Source organism: Pinus tabuliformis, chromosome J (genome assembly GCF_031772625.1).
Source record: "Pinus tabuliformis cultivar Carrire ecotype Pingquan chromosome J, CPIR1, whole genome shotgun sequence".
Taxonomy (NCBI): Eukaryota; Viridiplantae; Streptophyta; class Pinopsida; order Pinales; family Pinaceae; genus Pinus; species Pinus tabuliformis.
Window position 1 is genome coordinate 658,056,551 of NC_142295.1, and position 20,647 is coordinate 658,077,197.

The following is a 20,647-nucleotide window of genomic DNA, read 5'->3' on the forward strand; positions in this document are numbered from 1 at the left end:
AATAAGATCATAGATGGCTAAGCACTGTGCAATAATATGATCAATGCTAAAAGCCTTATCATTAAAAACTACATTGTTTCTCCCTAGCCATATCCCCCAACATATTATGGGAGGAAGATTCCTCAACTTCGGGGGATTTGCCACATTCCACCAATCTGACCAAGCCACTGAGAAGGATTCCCCTTGCCATTGATGATACACTGATAAAACATTTTGAGTAGAGATGCACACAACACAAGACACAGGGCATGAAAGAAAGAGATGTTCAAATAAGTCTTTAATTGCCTTACACAACGGGCCAGTTGGGCCCCACAAACTTTCTCTTTCAAAGATTTTCTCTTGTAGGGATCTTATTTTCCAAAAGACACCAAAAGAAAAGACACGATTTTATTGGGTAATTAAGCTTCCACATAGCCCCCACCACCATTTGATCTCCCCAGGCTCATTATCAACATTGATGTACATGTAACCTACCTTAGCCATATAATCCCCACTAGTAGAGAAAATCCATTTGAGCTCGTCCTCCTTATCCCGAATTCTGACGTGAGTTGCCTTTAATGATCTGATATATTCCTGCCATAACTGATGCCATTCTATGAGAATATCTAGAGCCTACTATATGTTATTTGATTTAAAGTCTTCTTACCCTAAGTTGCCAAAAAGTTGATCAAATCCCGAGGGAGATGAAATCTATTGCCCCCTCCTATCCACTGATCTTGCCCAATCCTCACTCGAACCCCTAACCCAACCTTCCAAGCAAGCCCTTCCTCAATGAATTTGAATGACTCTAGCACTACTTTCCATACAATAGATATATTAGATCTGCTTTTGATAGGGCTTCTGATCCAATCCTCCAAAGAGCTGGGACTTATATACTTTTTTACCACCACTTCAGTCCATAGGCTGGAGGAAGAGATCAACCTCGAACCCACTTTAGCCGCCAAAGCTTTGGAGAAAAAACCATATTTTTAAGGCCCCAACCTCCCCACTTTTTGGGAAGCACAATTATGTCCCATTTTACCTATGAAAAAACCTTACCATCTTTAGCTCCCAACCATAAAAATAGGCAACAACTCTTTCTGACGAGGTTGAGAATCCCCTTAGGGATCCATGACAAAGACATCCAGAAAACCAGAGTGGCCTCTATCACATTTATTATAAAAAACAACCTACCTGCCCGAGAGAGCCACCAAAAATTCCAGTTCTTCATTCACTTTTCTATCTTTTCTATCTTAGCCAACTACCATAACCAATCACCTCTTGAGTGGGCCTAATGGTTAAGAGCATGTGTTTCCTCCTAAGAGGTCACAGGTTCAAAACCAGAGGGGGGTAGAGTATGTATGCCTTCGTAGACTTAGCAGTCAAATCGTTGCACGGAGGTGGGTCCCTTGTCCCACAAACAAGGGGTCTCATACACCAATTTGGTGTCTGGCTTGGCTGTGACCTTAAAAATAGATATTATTATTATTATAATTATTTGGCTTTAAATGAAATCCAAGATACTTTAAACCTTCCTCAAGATTAGTAAATCAAATGGGAAACAAAGATTGAGGATATTGGATAAACTAAATTACTATATACCACTTTATTATAATATTCTCACCTTCCACAACATAAAATAATAAAAAAATTAATACTTTGGTAAAATAATATGTGCTTCAAACAAAAGCCAAATTGAACACATGGACCATCAAAGTTTAACTACTAGGTTATTGCCTTCAAATTACTAATTGTATTAAAAAATGATTCGACGTGGCGACCATAAGCCATATATACAACCTCAAATTCGTCATACGCAGCGTCGCTAAGGCATGTCCATAAGACCTCAAAAATGATTCCACGTGGCGTGACTAGGCCCCCTGAACGATAAGATGGCCATTGCTGCTTTTTTCCTCCCCTGCTATGCTGCTTGTCCAATTCTTTCAATGTCGTCCAACAAATTCCGGAGGCGCCCAACAAAATGTGCGCTCTGAAGCCGAGTGCTCCCAACACTCTTTTCTCCCGACAGACCATAATTGCTACTCTTGCTCTTCCTCCACACTGCGCTCTCCCCACCAAATCCTTCTACCCGAGAAGAATCCCTACCCACGATTCGAATCTGCGATCTCGTCGCCCGGGGTTTAACGTGTTCATACCATTATCCTCCCTGAGGGAAACTCAGAAACAAACATCATTAAGCAAGGTTGGTAGCGTCCCTCCCAAGACCGAAACCGATAAACTCCATGTAGGAGGAGCAGCAGCCAGCGACGAAGCCTCGGATTCGGACTCGGACTCGGCTGCAGTAGGCGCACACGATGGCCAGAAGGTTGACGCGGACGAGAATGACGGGATCGCTACAGTCGACGAATCCGCTGATGGTGAAGAAGGCGGTGGAATTGGAGGAGATACCGCCTTGAAGGGCACTATCTTAGCGGCTCTTCTTCTTGTTGGAGTGGTCGGCGGTTTTGGCGGCGTAGGCTATGTTTATAAGGATCAAATTAACGCTTTCTTGATCCAATTCTCAGTTATCCTTGAAGGTATGTATGTGTTGGCTTCTTCGTATATTCGGCAGTACATGTTCCTGGTTTTTAAAAGCTTCTTTTACAAATCTATTCGTATTGATTGTTTTATGCATAGTATGTAGGGTCTTTACAGAAAATTTTTCGTGCAAATTAACAGAATAAAATAAATGCACTTATGTGCTGTGCATAATGGAGTTTTGCGGATTGAAGGAATGTCTAAAGCACCTCGGATTGAAGGAATGTATAAAGCAACTTAGCGAGCATTCATCTGTGTAAAATTATTAGAGCACAGATAAAGATCTAGCTTTATCTAGCTGAAGAATAATTGCACAAACTTGCAAGAATTGAAAAAAAATTGGGAATAGAGAATGAATTTGATTACACAATATTGATTTGAGGATCAATACATAAAGCAACTAAGTTAAGCTGAGTTGTACATGCAATAACTAAGGCTAATTAAAGCTAACTAAAGCTAAGTGTGCTTTATGTTATGTTAATGTGCACATGCACCACATACAAACACTAGAGTTAACTAAATGCATCACATGTATGCACTAGAGTTAACTAACTAAAGCCAAGTGCACACCACATGTAAGCACTAGATTTAACTAACATTTACTAAGTGCGCATCACATGTAAGAACTAGAGTTTAACTGAAGCTAATTAAGGCTAACTAAGTGCATGTATACCAACACCCCCTCTTAAGCATAACTTAGTTGAGTGTGATGCAAAATGAATGAATCTCGACGACAAGACCATTTTAAGTATCCATGTACAATGCATGAAAAGAGGAAAGAGGGAAAACCTAGTGGGAAGAAAACCCCCCTCAAAATATAATGCAAAAAGTAGAGAAAATACAACTGTTAAGGAGTCATGTCCTTCACTCCGAGACGATCTCGCAGAAATTGAAACTTTTGCTCAGTGAATGTCTTGGTGAAGATGTCAGCAATCTGCTCAAAACTGGGATAGTACTACAGATTGATGATCCCATCATGAATTAGTTCTCTAATGAAGTGCATGTGGATCTCGATATGTTTGGTCCGCTGTCACTGCACTGGATCTCTGCAAAACTTTAGTGTACTTTGATTATCACACCATATGACAGTCGAACGATGGACACTGATACCAAGCTTAGAAAGGAAATGTTGTAGCCAAATGGCTTGAATAGTGGCAATGACTGATCCTGTACTCGACCTCTCTTCATGATAAAGCAATGGCAACTTGCTTCTTGCTTGACCAACAAATTGGGCTGGATCCCAAACTAAGTACATAACTAGAGGTGGACTTGCGATCAAGGTTGTCGCCAACCCAATCTGAATCTGTGAATCCAATGAGATCCAAAGAACAATTTGTTGCATAATGAATCCCATAGGTGATTGTCCCTTGGACATATCGAAGGATGCGCTTTGCAACTTTCTAGTGTAACTCATTTGGCTCCTGCATGTATCTGCAAACTGCTCGTTTGGAATATGAGAGATCAGGAGGAGAATGAGTGAGATAATGAAGACTCCCCACAAGCTAACAATATAATGTGCAATCAACCAATGGTGTGTCTTTGATATTCTCAAGCTTTATCCTTGATAAGAAAGGTGTAGCTGCTGGCTTATAGTCACTAATGTGAAATTATGCCAAAAGATCTCTAGCATACGTTGGTTGAGAAATGGTAATCCCAAAACCACTCCGATTGATCTCTAGTCCAAGGAAAAAAATTAGCAAGCCCATGTTTGTCATAGAAAACCGCTTGTGCAATGTAGTTTTAATCTCAGCAATGGTAGAAGCTAAAGTACCTGTTATCAAAAGATCATCTACGTAGAGTACTATGATCAACAAGGAGTCAATTTTCTTCAACAAATAAACATTGGAACCAGATTTGCAGAGTGGAAAATTTTGAGATAACAAATGGGAATCCATCTTTGCATACCATGCTCTAGGTGTCTGCTTGAGGCCATAGAGAGACTTCTTTAGTTTGCATACCAGAGATGAATTTTGCACGTATCCCTGCGGCTGCTCCATGTAGATTTCCTCCTCAAGATCACCATGAAGAAAGGCATTCTTCACATCCATATGATGCACCTCCCATCCTCTTGCTGCTGCAATGGAGAGAGCTAGCCGAATGGAATCCATTTTTGCCACTGGAGCAAAAGTCTCATCATAGTCAACACCATGTACTTGCTGAAAACCTTTTTCCACCAACCGTGCCTTATATCGACTAACTTGGCCATTTGCTGCTTTCTTGGTCTGGTAAACCCACTTGCACCTGACAAGTTTATGATTGGAAGGTAGCGGAACCAGGTCCCGAGTTTGGCTTTCAATGAGATAGTTGTATTCTTCATCCATAGTTGCTTCCCATTCAGGATGCCAAGTTGCTTCTACATAAGTCTGTGGATCAGATGCACGCATCATATAAGCTTGCATGGGCATGCATGGCTCCATAGTTAAGAGTGTTGAGAAATCAATGCTAGTAGGATTTAGGGTTTGATTACCCTTTCTCGATAATTACTTGTGAATTATGTTGGCTTCTTTTGCTTCTTATTTAGTTTATCTTTCATCAAGAAATTACAAATTATATGTGTATGAAGATCACAAGAACAAGAGACACAAGATGTAGGTGCATAGCCAAGGAAAAACCCCTATAAGGGGAAAACCCAGTCAAGGACTCTTCCTTCAGTAGATTCAAATCAAGATGAGACACTTCCAGACTTCTAGACCTAGAGAACGACCTCCTCCAATCGCGTCAACCCTTCCTCCTTGTAGATGTCCTTTTCTTAGCTTTTCAAGTGTCAATGCTTCAAGGTGCAGAGTCAGATCAGAATTTTAGCCCCAACAACAGATTTTCGGCCCCCCAGCTTCAAAACTTCGACCCTGCAACATAAACAAAATTTCGGCCCCAACTTTGGCGTAATATCTTCGCACGTGTGAGAGAAAGGTAGCCCAAAAACTCTATTTTCTTCTTCCCAACTTCTCTCCTTCTCTAGCAACTTCGCACTCTTTTCCAACCATTGCTTCTTAGAGATCGAACTTGTTGATGATGCTCTCCAAATGAAGTCGAGTTGCTCAATATATAGGCTTCTTGTGAGGTCGAATTGCCCTAATCTAGGCCGACTTGGTGTGGAGGTGACAAATTACCTTTTTGACTCAAAAATAATTATTTTTACATGATACAAAAGCCCAAGAAGGGTCTAATAATAATGAAAATGACTCTAATGACTCAAGACAAAACCTAGAAGTCCTCAATGGGGACTTTGACCTAGAAAACATTGACCCAAGCATGAAACCCATGCTTTAATAAGTCATTTTCTTTAATAATAAATTTTCTTTTAACAAGTACAATTATGAAGACCGAAGCTAGTTACATTCTTCAACACTCCCTCTTAACTAGGGAGGTATTCATAATTACATATATATACAAGTACATGGAAGATTTCAAAATGATCTTGAACTACGAAGAGTTCTAGCACACTTAGTGCTGCGGACTAGATTCCTGACTAGGGTAATCTATCCAAGTGGGACTAAGATGGACTCAAGCTTTTAGCCAGTCTAGGTACCATTGGGCTTACTTACTAACCATCAACCCAGGGATCTAGGTGCGTATCCAAGGTCAGAGCTCCAAGGCCAATGCCACCCTCCCTCTTCGGGATCTAGACATCAACACAAAGGCCGACCAAATGTCCTCCCAAGCATCCGCCATTAGATGTTTCAACTCTCCCTATCAAACTAGAGATATCCATTTGTCCAAGCATGCTTCCAGATTGTTCAATCTTCTTGGGGAGAGATTTGACCTGTACAAACATAAACCCAAACCAATAATAAACTTTCAAATATACAAGGAAGCACAAACCTTCGGGGTCCTCAATTATTTGGATGCTGCTAATATCATCAAGTTATCCATATTCAATTTGTCGGAAGCTTTCTTCTTCTTTCATTTCTTCAACAACACCAATTCATTCTCCAATTTCTTCTTCAAGGTATCTATCATGACTATCATAATATGCCCTCCCTCTCAACTGGGGAGATGTACTCTTTCTTCTATCCAGACTCCCTCTTAACTTAGGGAGATCAACCAATTCCTTCTTTTTCATGGCTTCATTCCTTGATCATCATCATTCATATGCTTCCTTCATCATGCTTATACGAACATCTTTATTATCTTTAAGATTATGTACCTGCAAAACTTTAATAGCAAGTACAACAAAAAACAAATATACAGAAGCATGAAGTCAGCTTGATCAAAATCATGTCAATATTATAATGGAAACATTAGACTTTGGACATTAAACAACTAAACCTAGTTAGGTTCATGAGATACATCTTTTTACATGCTAGACATCAACTTCTTGCTAGGGTTTTGTCATAAACCCTAGACTTCATCATCAAGACTTCGAGCAAATCAACCAAGATATCAGTCTCATTATATCTAGGGCCTCAATATTACTTTGAGAGATATATTGCAAATTCTACCACGACTTAACGTAAACCCTAGATTCCATCTTCGAGACACAAAGCCTTAGATATCAGTGATTCAATAACAATCCAATCATAGTACTATCTAAGGTTTCAACAATATGCTTTTACATGATAGACTTTTACTAGGGTTTGTTACAAACCTTAGACTAAATCATATTGAAAACAATCTCATACCCTAGAATATCAATTTCTACTAGAGCTTTATAGACCTTAAGTTTTCCAAACTATGAACATTAACAATTAGGACATCATACCCACATATACATATCTAGGAATCATTTCACATCAATATCTACTAGGTGAACCCAAGACAAACATCAATACATTGAAGTTAGCAATTTCATTAAGACTAGGGTTTCAATCATATAGATGGATATACACCTAGGGTTTCATTCCTAGGACCTCATTTTAGCTAATACGAGGGTCTTGCTTATAAACCCTAATTTACCAAACCTTAAAGATCTAGGGTTTCAATACATAACTTAGACATTAACAACAAACCCTAAAGGACTAGGGTTTCTATCATAACAATACCAAACCCCTAAACATAAAAATGAATAGGTTTTCTAGATTTCATTAACAACCCTAAGTAGACTAGGGTTTCATAATCAATATTGACATACCCTTAGGTTAGGGTTTTACAAAGAACCTTTTAGGGTTCCATAAGAATGATCAGATGATAATATAATGAGGGTAGATTCAATCTAATGATTAATCACCCTAACAAGAATCTTTATGATTCAAAACCCTAGACATAATGATGTGTTAAATTGGCAACTAGGGCCAAAATTCATGTGGGTCATCTTATTCATGGCTAATAATATTTTTATTAGATTCCTCTCCTCGAGAGGTGTAGGATTGATCTAAAGATCATCCGATTCCGATAAGTATTTATGGAGATATGAATTTATTTTGATTATGAAATTATTATCAAGCCAACCTACAACTCATGTAGGCTCAGAAGCCCAACAGTCGCATCTATTCAAACATCGACATTGTGTATAAATATAGGAGGACTTTTCCTCATTTGCACTCACTCATCTCATCACATCTCTCTCTCTCCTGCACAGAAAAGAGGGTCTTCTCTACTGCGCAGAAAAGAGTCTCTCTCTTACACATGTGGAAGGCAGCTGCTGAAACTGAAGCTGCAACTGCAGATCCAAAGTTTGACCAGCGTGGACCATCAAACCTCCTCTTCTGATCTGTGCTATAGGTTTATCTGAATCTCCTCTGAAGGCTGCAACTTTTGGTGGTGGAATCAAGTCGATCCGACGGACGGTTTGCAAGATATCGACTGCCCTAGTTTGAAGGAAGCTGCTGAAACTGAAGCTGCAACTGCAGATCCAAAGTTTGACCAGCGTGGACAATCAAACCTCCTCTTCTGATCTGCGCTGTAGGTTCATCTGAACCTCCTCTGAAGGCTGCAGCTTTTGGTGGTGGAATCAAGTCGATCCGACGGTCGGTTTGCGAGATATCGATTGCCCTAGTTTAAAGGAAGCTACTGAAACTGAAGCTGCAATTGCAGATCCAAAGTTTGACCAGCGTGGACCATCAAACCTCCTCTTCTAAACTGCGCTGTAGGTTCATCTGAACCTCCTCTGAAGGCTGCAACTTTTGGTGGTGGAATCAAGTTGATCCGATGGTCGGTTTGCGAGATATTGACTGCCCTAGTTTGAAGGAAGCTGCTGAAATTGAAGCTGCAACTGCAGATCCAAAGTTTGACCAGCGTGGACCATCAAACCTCCTCTTCTGAACTACGATGTAGGTTCATCTGAACCTCCTCTAAAGGCTGCAACTTTTGGTGGTGGAATCAAGTCGATCCGACGGTCGGTTTGTGAGATATCGACTGCCCTAGTTTTGATAATGAAGCCGCTAATGCTGATGCTGCTGATCTAGGGTTTGCTACTGCTGATATAAATTAGATTTATTGTACTATTTATCTCTGCTGAATTATTGAAGATAAAATAAGATTTGATCAAAGGGTTTCCCAACACATTGTGGGGTTTGTCCTTGGCTAGCCGCCACATCTTGTGTCTCTTGTCTTGACTTGTTTTCTGTCAATCGTTTAATGTTCTATCTGCACTTTACTTTATGTACATATGATTGCTAATTTGTGGAATATAATAAGAAAAAGAAGTAAACTGTTATAAGCATAGAACATGCCATAACTTAACATGGTATCAAAGCTGAGGTGAAGACAAAGCCTAAGCAAAAGCAAGAGCAATCATCGAAGAGAAGATTGGCAAGGCTACCCTAAAAGAATTATGGGGTCCTCAACACTCTTTCCTGCCGAAGACAAGGTCCGTGAGAAAGTTGACTATCACGGATGGAAGATGTCTATCGATCTAACCCTAGAAGATCAAGGAGTGCTGGACCATGTAAAAGGCAGTGTTGTTGAGCCTCCATCAAATGCATCCGTTGCTGCCTGGAACAAATGGAAAAACAGAGAAGTCAAAACAAAGAAGATCATCCGAGACTCTATCGACAAGCACTTGGTGGCCTACGTCTTTGACCTGAACACCTCCAAGGAAATCTATGATAGACTGGTGAGTTTATTTAAAGTTAATGATGCAAATCAAGTTTTGTTTCTTAGAAATAAGCTGAGGGAAATCAAGAAGGGTAAAGATGAGAGTATGCAAGCATACTTCTTAAGAATCATCGAGATCAAGAACGATCTCCTATCTATTAGGGAGACTATTACTGACAGAGAAATGGCACTCACGACTCTTGGAGGATTACCATCCGAATGGTACGTGTTCAGGACTACTCTTCTGAACAATCATGTAATTCCTGTTTTCAAGGAATTAATGGCTAGATGCATTCTAGAAGAAACAAGGGTAGAAGAGCAAGAAATGCCCATGCCTAAAGGTCCTCCTGCTGCCTTTTCTTCTCATGCTAAGAAAAGAAATAATTCCGGGACTAAATCAAAAGGAAAGGCTGGACCTAAGGGTGGAAGAAAAGGATGATGTTACATCTGTGATAATGCAGGTCACTATGCAAGGGAGTCCCCTGATAGAAAGGAATCACACCGGGACGATGATCAAAATCCCTCTCATGGTAATCGAAGGGATGGAAAATTCAATAGCAAAGGTAAAAGGAATGTTGGAAATCAAGGAAGAGGACAACCATTCAAGAAGGCTAGAAATTCCAGGATGTATTAAATGCACCTGACCTCAAAAAGAACCTGGTGTCCATCTTGGCAATGAAAGACAAAGGCTACAAGGTAACCTTCAGCGATGGCAAGGTACATATATGGAAAAATAATGTTAAAGATGCCTTTACTCTTGGGTTTCGTGTTGATTCAATATATCAAGTCGATGGAAGTCCGCTAGGTTTCATGTCTTATGACACATCTCTTCAGTCTGAACTTGGCATCGGAGGTTTGCCCCCCTTCATTATAAAGCTCTACTCGGTGTAAGACAAATGGTGACAGGGATGCCTGAATTCCGAGTAGAGAAAGAAGGTGTATGTCCAGGATGTGCCGAAGGAAAGCTAAAAAGGGGACCATTCCCTCAAGCCAAAGCAAGACCTCAGATATATTACAGTTGGTTCACTTAGGCATATATGAGGCTGGCATTAAGAGGGAGACTACTACACCACATACTCTTCAGCATAATGGTGTGGCGGAAAGGAAGAACCATACGATTGTGGAATGGATCCTATTTATCCACCTGAGCCTTCCACTTCTAGGAAGAGGCCTTCATGGCTTAGGGGATACGTGATGATGCTGAAGGACATGCTGCACCCCGAGGAACCTTTCGTGAAAGTAAGAAACCTAACAGGTATCAGGGATACCTGACCATCATGAGCACGATCATACAAAATGAGCCTTCGTCATTCTCAGATGCCGTCAAGCATCAAGTATGGAAGGATGCTATGACCAAAGAATATGAGTCTATTATGGAGAATGATGTCTGGGAAGTAGTTCCTAGACCCCAGGACAAGACAATTGTTACTTCAAAATGGCTTTACAAGATAAAGCTGCAGTAGATGGAAGTATGGAATAGTATAAGGCTCGTTTTGTTGCTCGTGTTTTCTCCCAGAAGGAAGGTATAGACTATGATGTGATATTTGCACCTGTTGCCAAATATACGACCATCCACTTGATTATAGCCCTTGTGGCTTCACAAGGTTGGAACCTACATCAGATGGATGTCAAGACCGCGTTCTTGCACGGTTCGATCAAAGAAGAGGTCTATGTGGAGCAACTTGAAGGATTTGAGATTTATGATTGAAAATTTCATGTATGCAGGTTGAAGAAGGCTCTCTATGGGTTGAAGCAAGCACCCTGAGCATGGTATGAGAGGATCGATAGCTACTTGATGAAGCTGGGATTCACTAGGAGTGAAGCCGATCCTAACCTTTACCTTAAGGTTGAAGATGACAAGCCTCTCATACTGGTGTTGTATGTGGATGACCTCTTTCTAACAGGTGCATACCCTCTCATTCACAAATGTAAGAGGGAGTTGGCTTCTGAATTTGAAATGAAGAACCAAGGACTTGAAGTGTGGCAGAAGCCAAGGGAAATTTTCCTATCTCAAGGAAAATATGTGGTGAAGATTCTGAAAAGATTTGGTATGATGGACTGCAAGCCTGTGACTACCTCGAGGATCTTAACTTTCAGAAGTTATATGGTAGTGATGTCGGACCAGATTTGGGAAATGCCTCTGAGTTTCAAAAACTCATTTGCGTTGATGTTCTTGGTGAACCTCCGTCCGAACATATGTTTTACAGTTAGCATTGTGAGCTCATATTTGGTTGAGCCTCACTAGATTGGTGCCAAGAATCTTCTGAGATGTCTTCAAGACACAATCTCTCATGGATTGAGATACACTGCCGGAAATATGAAACTGCATGATTATTCGAATGTTGATTAGGCAGGTAGTGTGGAGGATCACTAGAGCACTTTTAGTGTTGTTTCTCTTTGGATTCTGCTTCGATATAATGGATGAGCAGGAAGTAGAAGTCGGTTACCATAAACACCGTCGAGACCAGATACATATCTACGAGTATGATCTCGTATGAAGCTGCCTGGTTGGGGAAGCTCTTCAGTGAGCTATTTGAACACATACCACTGTGATTCTTGGTAACAACTAGGGGTGGGATTCAATTATTGAGGAATCCCGTATTCGTCGATTGCTCCAGCAGATAGACATCATCTGGGATATGGTAAGTCGATGAGCAAGGAGGCTCCATCGCATTAAGATGATGTACAGGTCGATACACCTTGTCAAAGCTCCGAGGAAAGATCTAATTTGTGATTTTCCCAAACGACTTGGAGTCGTCAAGAAACCCTTGTATAAGGGTCCTGCATGTTGCATACATTGAGCTTTGGGAGCTCTGAGGGGTTGCGGTTCTTACTGGAGCAACATACGATCACAGGGTGACTCACCCAGTGTTTTACGACTCCGACTTGGACTCCGACTCGGCCGAGGATCGACTCCGACTCCGACTCCGACTCGGTAATGACTCGGCCTAGTCGATTTCAATGACTCGGTCGTTGTAAAAAATACATTAAATATTTATTTTTTTATAAAAAAACATAATTTTAAATATTTTAAACATAATTTTAAAGATTTTCATTCATGTTTCCAAAGTCCAAACACACAACATTATAATATAGATGGAAGACAACATATGATCAAAGTAGGCTCATGAACCAATCCATTATATCAAAATGGTACCCAATGGCAATACATAGTCAACTGTCATACATGATCAAAGACTCAAAACAAAATACAAATAACCAAGGAGGCTAGAAATGGCCTCTACAACAAAAGTAAACTGTGATGGTGACCAGACTCCAATACTAGTACTACTGCAGCACTGCTAGCAGCTACACTACTACTGGCTAGTAGCTACTGCCAGAGGAGCCAAGATCATCTCGACCAATCTCTGGAGTCTGGATCATCATCATCAGAACAATGAAAAAAATATACAGTAGCTCTAGGTGTCAAGGTAAGGGTTTCAATTTGTATTCCTTTGTGTGTTCCAAATTTCCAATGGAATTTGTTTGGGTAATTCTTTGAGTATAATTTCAGAACTTTATTGTATTTTTGATCCGTTGGTGTTGTTTTACCTTGAGTCTAGGGTTATTTTAAATTTTTATCCTTAAGATCTGTTCTCTTCCTTTTTCCCTTGTGATTCGGTTGGGATTCCTTTTCAATTGCACACCCAGAATTTTATTACAGACCTGCTCCAAAGAACTCGACATCCACTAACAATGAACTACAAGACTTATGCTTGACTGTGGATAATCATTTGCACTGAAGAGTCAAGACTCAAGTAAAGTGTTTAGGGCTCGGACATGTGTAGTAGGGCTTGAGGAAAAGTTATATTAACTGCAGATTTTAGGCCTTATAACCAGCAGCATAGTACTGTTTAGGTCCTTTTTGCATTAATTTGTTTTGTAACTTTGAGTCTCTTAGGTATTCTGTTGAGTGCAAGAGTAGGCCCTCATCCAGGGCATCGTTTGACATTTCAATTGTAATTTGGACGATACCTTATATATAGAGTCTAGACTGATATATAGAATCTAGATATCAGATTTACTAGCTGTAATAAGATCTGTACATTAAACAGATATGAAGAACCTGGGCTTATTTCAAAGGGATTGACCACTGGTATCTTCAACAATGATAGTGATATCAGCCCTTTCACTCTTCAGCTCAGAAAATCAGTGCATAACCATGTCACTCCAACAATGGACACGATCTGAAATAATTGTGGAATGAGGAAACACATACAACAAAACTCAGCTCCCTTCTCACTTGAATAGTCAACAGTGATAATAGATATATGGCAGATTTCGATTCCATATTAAAACATATGTGACTTAAACTGCATTAAACAGTTTGGAATCCTTAAACTCCATTAAACATTTGAAAAATACCAAAAAAATGATTTTTTTTATGTCTTTTATGCCTGCCCAGCCGGTTTTCATTGACTAGGCCTGGTCAATACGGACTCTGCCTGGTTGACCGAGTCAACTATGACTCGGCCTGGTCATTGGATGACTAGGCCGAGTCATAGTTGACTCGGTCAACCGAGCCGGTTTGCTGGCCTGGTCGCAAATTTTTTTAATGGCTCGGTTTGACCCGGCCGTTTCCGAGTTGACTCGGCCTGGTTGTAAAACACTGGACTCACCCTCCCCTGGTGGTGCGCACTAGAACAAGATGATTCGCTCTCTTGTGGGACAAGATGATTCGCTCTCTTGTGGAACAGGATGATTCGCTCTCCTGTGTAGCAGGATGATTAGTTCTCTTATGAGGCTTGGATTGATGTGTTCTCCATGGCGATTGTAGCAGGATTGATGTGTTCTCCTGTGAGGCCTGGATTGATGTGTTCTCCATGGCGATTGTAGCAGGATTGATGTGTTCTCTTGTGAGGACAGGATTGATTAGTTCTCCTGTCGAGGCATCCTACCCATGCAGTCTGGGACTCATGGGAAGTACCTCTCATCTGATCAATGGGTAGGGAAATGAAGTTAGGGACCATAGTAGGACCGATGGATGCATCGTTGTATCTACCGTACTCCCTACGCTAGGATGACCTCCATTGATTTGGATCAATGATACTGGTCTGGGACCAGTGGTAGGAGTGGTACATTCTATGACACTGACTTCGGGTTAGTTGAGACTGGTCTAGGACTAGTGGTACGCACTCTGAGACTAACTTTGAGTCAGTGGAGGATGTTACTGGTCTGGGACCAGTGGTAGGAGCTGTACATACTATGACACTGACTTCAGGTCGGTTGACACTGGTCTGGGACCAGTGGTACATACTCTGAGGTTGACTTTAAGTCAGTATGATACTTCCTTGATCATTTCTTCTTCTTCATAATTCGGACAGAAGCAGAGCAGAACAAAACAAAAGCAGAGCAGAACAAAACAAAGCAGAACAGAGCAGAGCAGTAGAGATCAGTATAGGGCAGAACAGGACAAAGCAGAAGAGGCAGAATAGAGCAGAGCAAGGCAAGGGTCAGGCTGTACAGGGCAGTGCATTTGATGGATGAATAATAGCGATCGACAAACAGATTGCAGATGAAGTTCTCCCTAGTTGAGAGGGAGTGTTAAATTGGCAACTAGGGCCAAACTTCATGTGGGTCATCTTATTCATGGCTAATAATATTTTTATTAGATTCCTCTCGTTGAGAGGTGTAGGATTGATCTAAAGATCATCCGATTCCGATAAGTATTTATGGAGATATGAATTTATTTTGATTATGGAATTATTATCAAGCCGACCTACAACTCATGTAGGCTCAGAAGCCCAACAGTCGCATCTATTCAAACATCAATGTTGTGTATAAATACAGGAGGACTTTTCCTCATTTGCACTCACTCATCTCATCACATCTCTCTCTCTCTCTCCTGCACAGAAAAGAGGGTCTTCTCTACTGCGCAGAAAAGAGTCTCTCTCTCACACGTGGAAGGACGCTGCTGAAACTGAAGCTGCAACTGCAGATCCAAAGTTTGACCAGCGTGGACCATCAAACCTCCTCTTCTAATCTGTGCTGTAGGTTCATTTGAACCTCCTCTGAAGGCTGCAACTTTTGGTGGTGGAATCAAGTTGATTTGACGGACGGTTTGCAAGATATCGATTGCCCTAGTTTGAAGGATGCTGCTGAAATTGAAGCTACAACTACAGATCCAAAGTTTGACCAGTGTGGACCATCAAACCTCCTCTTCTGATCTGCGCTGTAGGTTCATCTGAACCTCCTCTGAAGGTTGCAACTTTTGGTGGTGGAATCAAGTCGATTCGACGGTCGGTTTGCGAGATATCGACTGCCCTAGTTTGAAGGAAGCTGCTGAAACTGAAGCTGCAACTGTAGATCCAAAGTTTGACCAGCGTGGACCATCAAACCTCCTCTTTTGAACTGCGTTGTAGGTTCATCTGAACCTCCTCTAAAGGCTGCAACTTTTGGTGGTGGAATCAAGTCGATTTGACGGTCGGTTTGTGAGATATCGACTGCCCTAGTTTGAAGGAAGCGACTGAAACTGAAGCTGCAACTGCAGATCCAAATTTTGACTAGCGTGGACCATCAAACCTCCTCTTCTGAACTGCAGTGTAGGTTCATCTGAACCTCCTTTGAAGGCTGCAACTTTTGGTGGTGGAATCAAGTCGATCTGACGGTCGGTTTGTGAGATATCGACTGCCCTAGCTTTGATGATGAAGCTGCTAACGCTGATGTTGCTGATCTAGGGTTTGCTACTGCTGATATAAATCAGATTTATTGTACTATTTCTCTCTGTTGAATTATTGAAGATAAAAGAAGATTTGATCAAAGGGTTTCCCCACACATTGTGGGGTTTGTCCCTGGCTCGCTGCCACATCTTGTGTCTCTTGTCTTGGCTTGTTTTTTGTCGATCGTTTAATGTTCTATCTGCACTTTACTTTATGTACATGTGATTGCTAATTTGTGGAATATAATAAGAAAAAGAAGTAAACTGTTATAAGCATAGAACATACCATAACTTAACGTGATGTCAGTAATGTAAAGCAAATTTTAAAAGAAGAATGATCGTATCTTTTACAGGAAGAGAATTTTATAAGAAAGTTTATAGTTTGAGACATACCTTGAGTTGTTCCTTAACAAACCTTGTAAGACATTAATTTTGAAGGGCTTCCTTTGCTATATAATGTCTTCCAAGCTTCAAGTCTATCCTCTCAAGTCTTCTCCATAACCTATGTGTATTCTGCAATCTTTCCTACAAAGAGAAGATTATTAGCATATAATACCAACAAATCTTGATATGAGAGGGAAACCAAACATAACAAAGGAAACAAGGAACAAGATTCTTATCGTTTGGTAAAATGGTGGAGGCTCCCTCCTCGTGCATTCTTCAATGGTTTTATTCTTTCTTTTTGCAATTCCATTTTGCTCGGGGTTGTCGGGAACAATGAGCTCCCTCTTATTACCTGCTTATTTACAAGATGCAATCAATTCTTTTGAAGTGTATTCTCTTCCATTGTCCGATCTCAAAGTTTTTATCTTTCTTTCAGTTAAGGTCTTCACTTCAGATCTAAATTCCTTGAACTTTTCAAATACTTCGTCCTTTGTCTTGAGAAGATAGAGCCATGTCTTTCTAGAGTGATCATGAAGGTCACATAAAGATGGCCTCATGAAGGTCACATAAAGATGGCCTCCAAGAGATTTGATAGACATTGACACACACATCAGAATGAACGAGGTCTAATATTTCTTTAGACCTTGTGTCACTGCTTGTAAAATGCTTCCTTGTATTCTTTCCCATAGCACATCCCTTACATACTCCTTCACGATCTTCTTTGATATTGGGGATGCCATTTACCATAAGTGAGGGAATTATCTTGTAGTGTATATGCCCATAACTCCTATGCCATAATTCTATAGGATTGATCTCCATGTGAACTAGGGCTCGAGGAGATGGTATTATAACTCTGTATAGTCTTCCTTCACGAACTCCAATAACTTTTGCCTTATCAATGCTTGAACCTTTTCCCAAACCAAAACCTTACCATCTACAAAGGCAACCCTATCTCCTTTATCTTCTAAACAAGAAATTGAAAATAAATTCTTTTTTCAAACCTGGAACATAGAGTATATTGTTGAGGTGTAGCTTTGCTCCATTTCTTAGCTTTAATGATGTAGATCTAGGGCCTTTGACTGCATAATTGTTGTTGTCTCCTAACTCCACTGCATGAGACGATGGTTCCTTCGATAGGGTATTAAGTGTTGAAGAATCTAGGGCATGTAGGATTAATGTGATTCTTCTTAGCACGATAACTATTTGTGAGGTGTTTTCAATTTTTCTTCTTATACCAATCTTCACTTATTATTGTTAGAGTGTGTCTTCTTTAGTTCATCAAATAGCTACCAAAACAAAGAGACAAGAACACAAGAAGTTGGCATTCTGCTAGGGCCAACACCTCTCACTCTTTGAGAGGAAAACCCACACAAAATCCTTCTTATAGAGATTCAAATTGATGAATACGAAGACCATGACCCTTGAACTATGAAGCCACTCCAAGACCAAGACACCAATCCTCTTCTTTGTCACTGTTGAGATCATCATCATTGCTGCACCACTGAGTCCATTACTAGTGCATTGCAGAGATCTTCATTACTGCTGCATAAAGATTGTACCTTCACTGAGATCTTCATCAGTGTCTTGACTTTGTCTTCATTAGGATCATGACTGATATCATGACTGCAACTATGCTGAGGTCATAACTGTGTTCATGAGACAGAGTGCATTATTGTGAGATCATTGGAATCCTTTTCATCATGATTATGTCGAGACTGTGATTGTATCTAGAGAGTAGGCTGAAACAAAGAGTGTCTCTCCATGACTCTCCTCTTCACAAGTATGCCAAGACTGTTTGTTGAGACAGAGGTATGTCGAGAGTGTATTGAGAGATGTTCATCACACATATACTGGGACTGCGTCTTAGCATGCTGAGACAGTGCTGTGAGGAGGCCTAGATATCATTGAGAAACACAAAGATTCTTCTCCCCCCACAATACTGAAATTCTGCACTCATTTGAGAGTTCCCGAGCCACTATGACTATCCGAAATTCTGAGCTTCCTACACCTATCCGAAATTACAGAGTGTTCGAGATTCTGTCATGTAATTATTAGTGAGCTTTCAAAGGTATCCAAAGTTGTATAGGCTTGTGCGAAGTTTTGTGTTTCCTGTGGTAACCCTAGCGGGGTATTTATAGTTGTCATGTCTCCATAAATGAGCCGAAATACAGTGTGAAACATTGTGACTGTTTATTGAGCTGACATGATATATATATATATATATATATATATATATTTTTTTTTTTTTTTTTTTGATGCTGACATGACTACACTCCTTATTGTTTTGCTTGCTGTCTTCTTCATGAGGATTGTGCTGGTCTTGGAGGGCTAATCTAGTCACTACGTAGACTTATATACATTACATATATGCTCAAGAAGAGCTCTTTGACTTTTTGACTTTCCTAGACCTATGAAATGAGCAAGAAACTCATTCTTATAATTCAAAAATGACGTTTCTTTTTCTTGAAAAGTACAAAGATCAAAATTACATTTGTAAATACCGAACCTAGTTACACTTTCTTCAACACCCCCTCTTAACAAGGGAGGTATCTATAATGGTACTTGGTTATTCTCAATCTGAAGAATTTCTCATAAGAAGAATTAGATTGGTAACCCATCTGTATAGCATCATAGTAACCAACATTGTTTTCACAACAAGGCCTTGACTGACAACTCTATCTCTCATCAGATCAGAGCACAATGTTGGCGAGACCAATGACTATAGACACCTTCGTCATTGTCTCTCAAGGTACATACCCACCCGAGTGTTCACTGAGTATGACCTTCTAGGACTATTCTTATCTTGGGTTTCCAACCCTCAAAGAATATTAGTACTCTTGCCTGCTCATATCTTGGGTGCCCTACACATCCTCAAAGAGTATCAAATGCCAGATGATTGCCCAATCCTCCCATTCTTTCTTCCCAGGTGAAGACAAGAATGTTGTGTCTATCGCAATGTTGCACGAAGCGGGGACGCGGAAGCGTCATTTTCCAAAAATCTAGGAAGCGAAGTGTCTGCTATATATATATATATATTTGCATTTATACTCAAAACAAACATCCCAAATACCAAATTAGTTGTAGAAGACATGAAAACATGCATATTTTTGCATAAATCAAGATAGATATAACATCCATTATACATTAATGGTTAATTGTTCGAGCATCAACCATTTAGATGCATCAACCATCTAGAATCTAGATTCTTCTCCTCTTGTCTAGCCTTTGCCTCTACCTCGATTGTCTAGGGATATTAGTAAACATTGCCCAATTTTGATCAAACTACCTAATTCAAGACTTAAATTATGGTAGAAAAAGCTTAACATGCTTGATCGATGATTTTGACTTGAATGAAAGGTAATTTTTTGCTAAGGGCGTGTAGCATGACAAACGAGTTCAACAATTAACAACACCAACACTAGGGTACATATAGGGCTTGGTGCTCTTGATTAAATGCTAATCGCATACCTTCATACTTGATATAATCTAATGAAATGCCACAATCCCATTGATCCTGAATTCTTGAAAACTGTTAAGTCTGTTGAATTTTGAGTAGGATATGAAATTCTGTTTTCTCCATATGAAGTCCAATGAGGCTGGAACCACTCTCAAACATCCCGAGTCATTTCATGGTAATGTTAAAAATTAGTAAAAGGATGAAATGAAAAATAAAGGAGAATGTCACTTTTACTTTAAGAATTTAACATTACCATGAGGGAGCATCTGCTATATTTATATATATATTTTTTATTTTTTTTGCCTTCATTCCTCACCCTAACCCAAGGTGGACCCGCCCCCAACAAGCAAACTCACCTAAAATAAAAAAAAAGGTTGATTTTTTTTTTTTGAACGCTTTTTTAGAATCGTACCGAAGCGTGCGCTTCTCCCTCCGAAGCACCATGCTTTGTACGCCCAAAGCGCCGTATGAAGCACACTTTGGAGGTCTGGAAGCGCGCTTCTGAGCCACGCTTCGGAAAATTCCAGGAAGCGGCAAAATCAGGCGAAATTCGGAAGCGCGCTTCCGCAGAAGCTTCCTAGACGCTTCCACACGGGACGCGCTTCTGAGCTTGGAACCGGGGGGGGGGGGGGGGCGCTTCGTGCAACATTGGTCTA

The 20,647-nt window shown here is 40.4% G+C and overlaps 1 protein-coding gene across 2 annotated transcripts in view; it reads left to right on the plus strand.

Moving 5' to 3' along the window:
* Positions 1–1,877: 1,877 nt before the first annotated feature.
* Positions 1,878–20,647, plus strand: part of LOC149228617 (SNARE associated Golgi protein family) — a 324,383-nt gene continuing 305,613 nt past the window's right edge. Inside the window, exon 1 of one of the 2 annotated variants that reach the window (XR_016247881.1) lies at positions 1,878–2,516. Coding sequence is in view for 1 of the 2 variants with exons in the window: in XM_089378291.1 (XP_089234417.1) it covers positions 1,961–2,516 (556 nt within the window). In the remaining variant the exon portion in view is untranslated. The remainder of the gene's footprint in view (positions 2,517–20,647) is intronic. The other variant, XM_089378291.1, reaches the window with a different exon arrangement.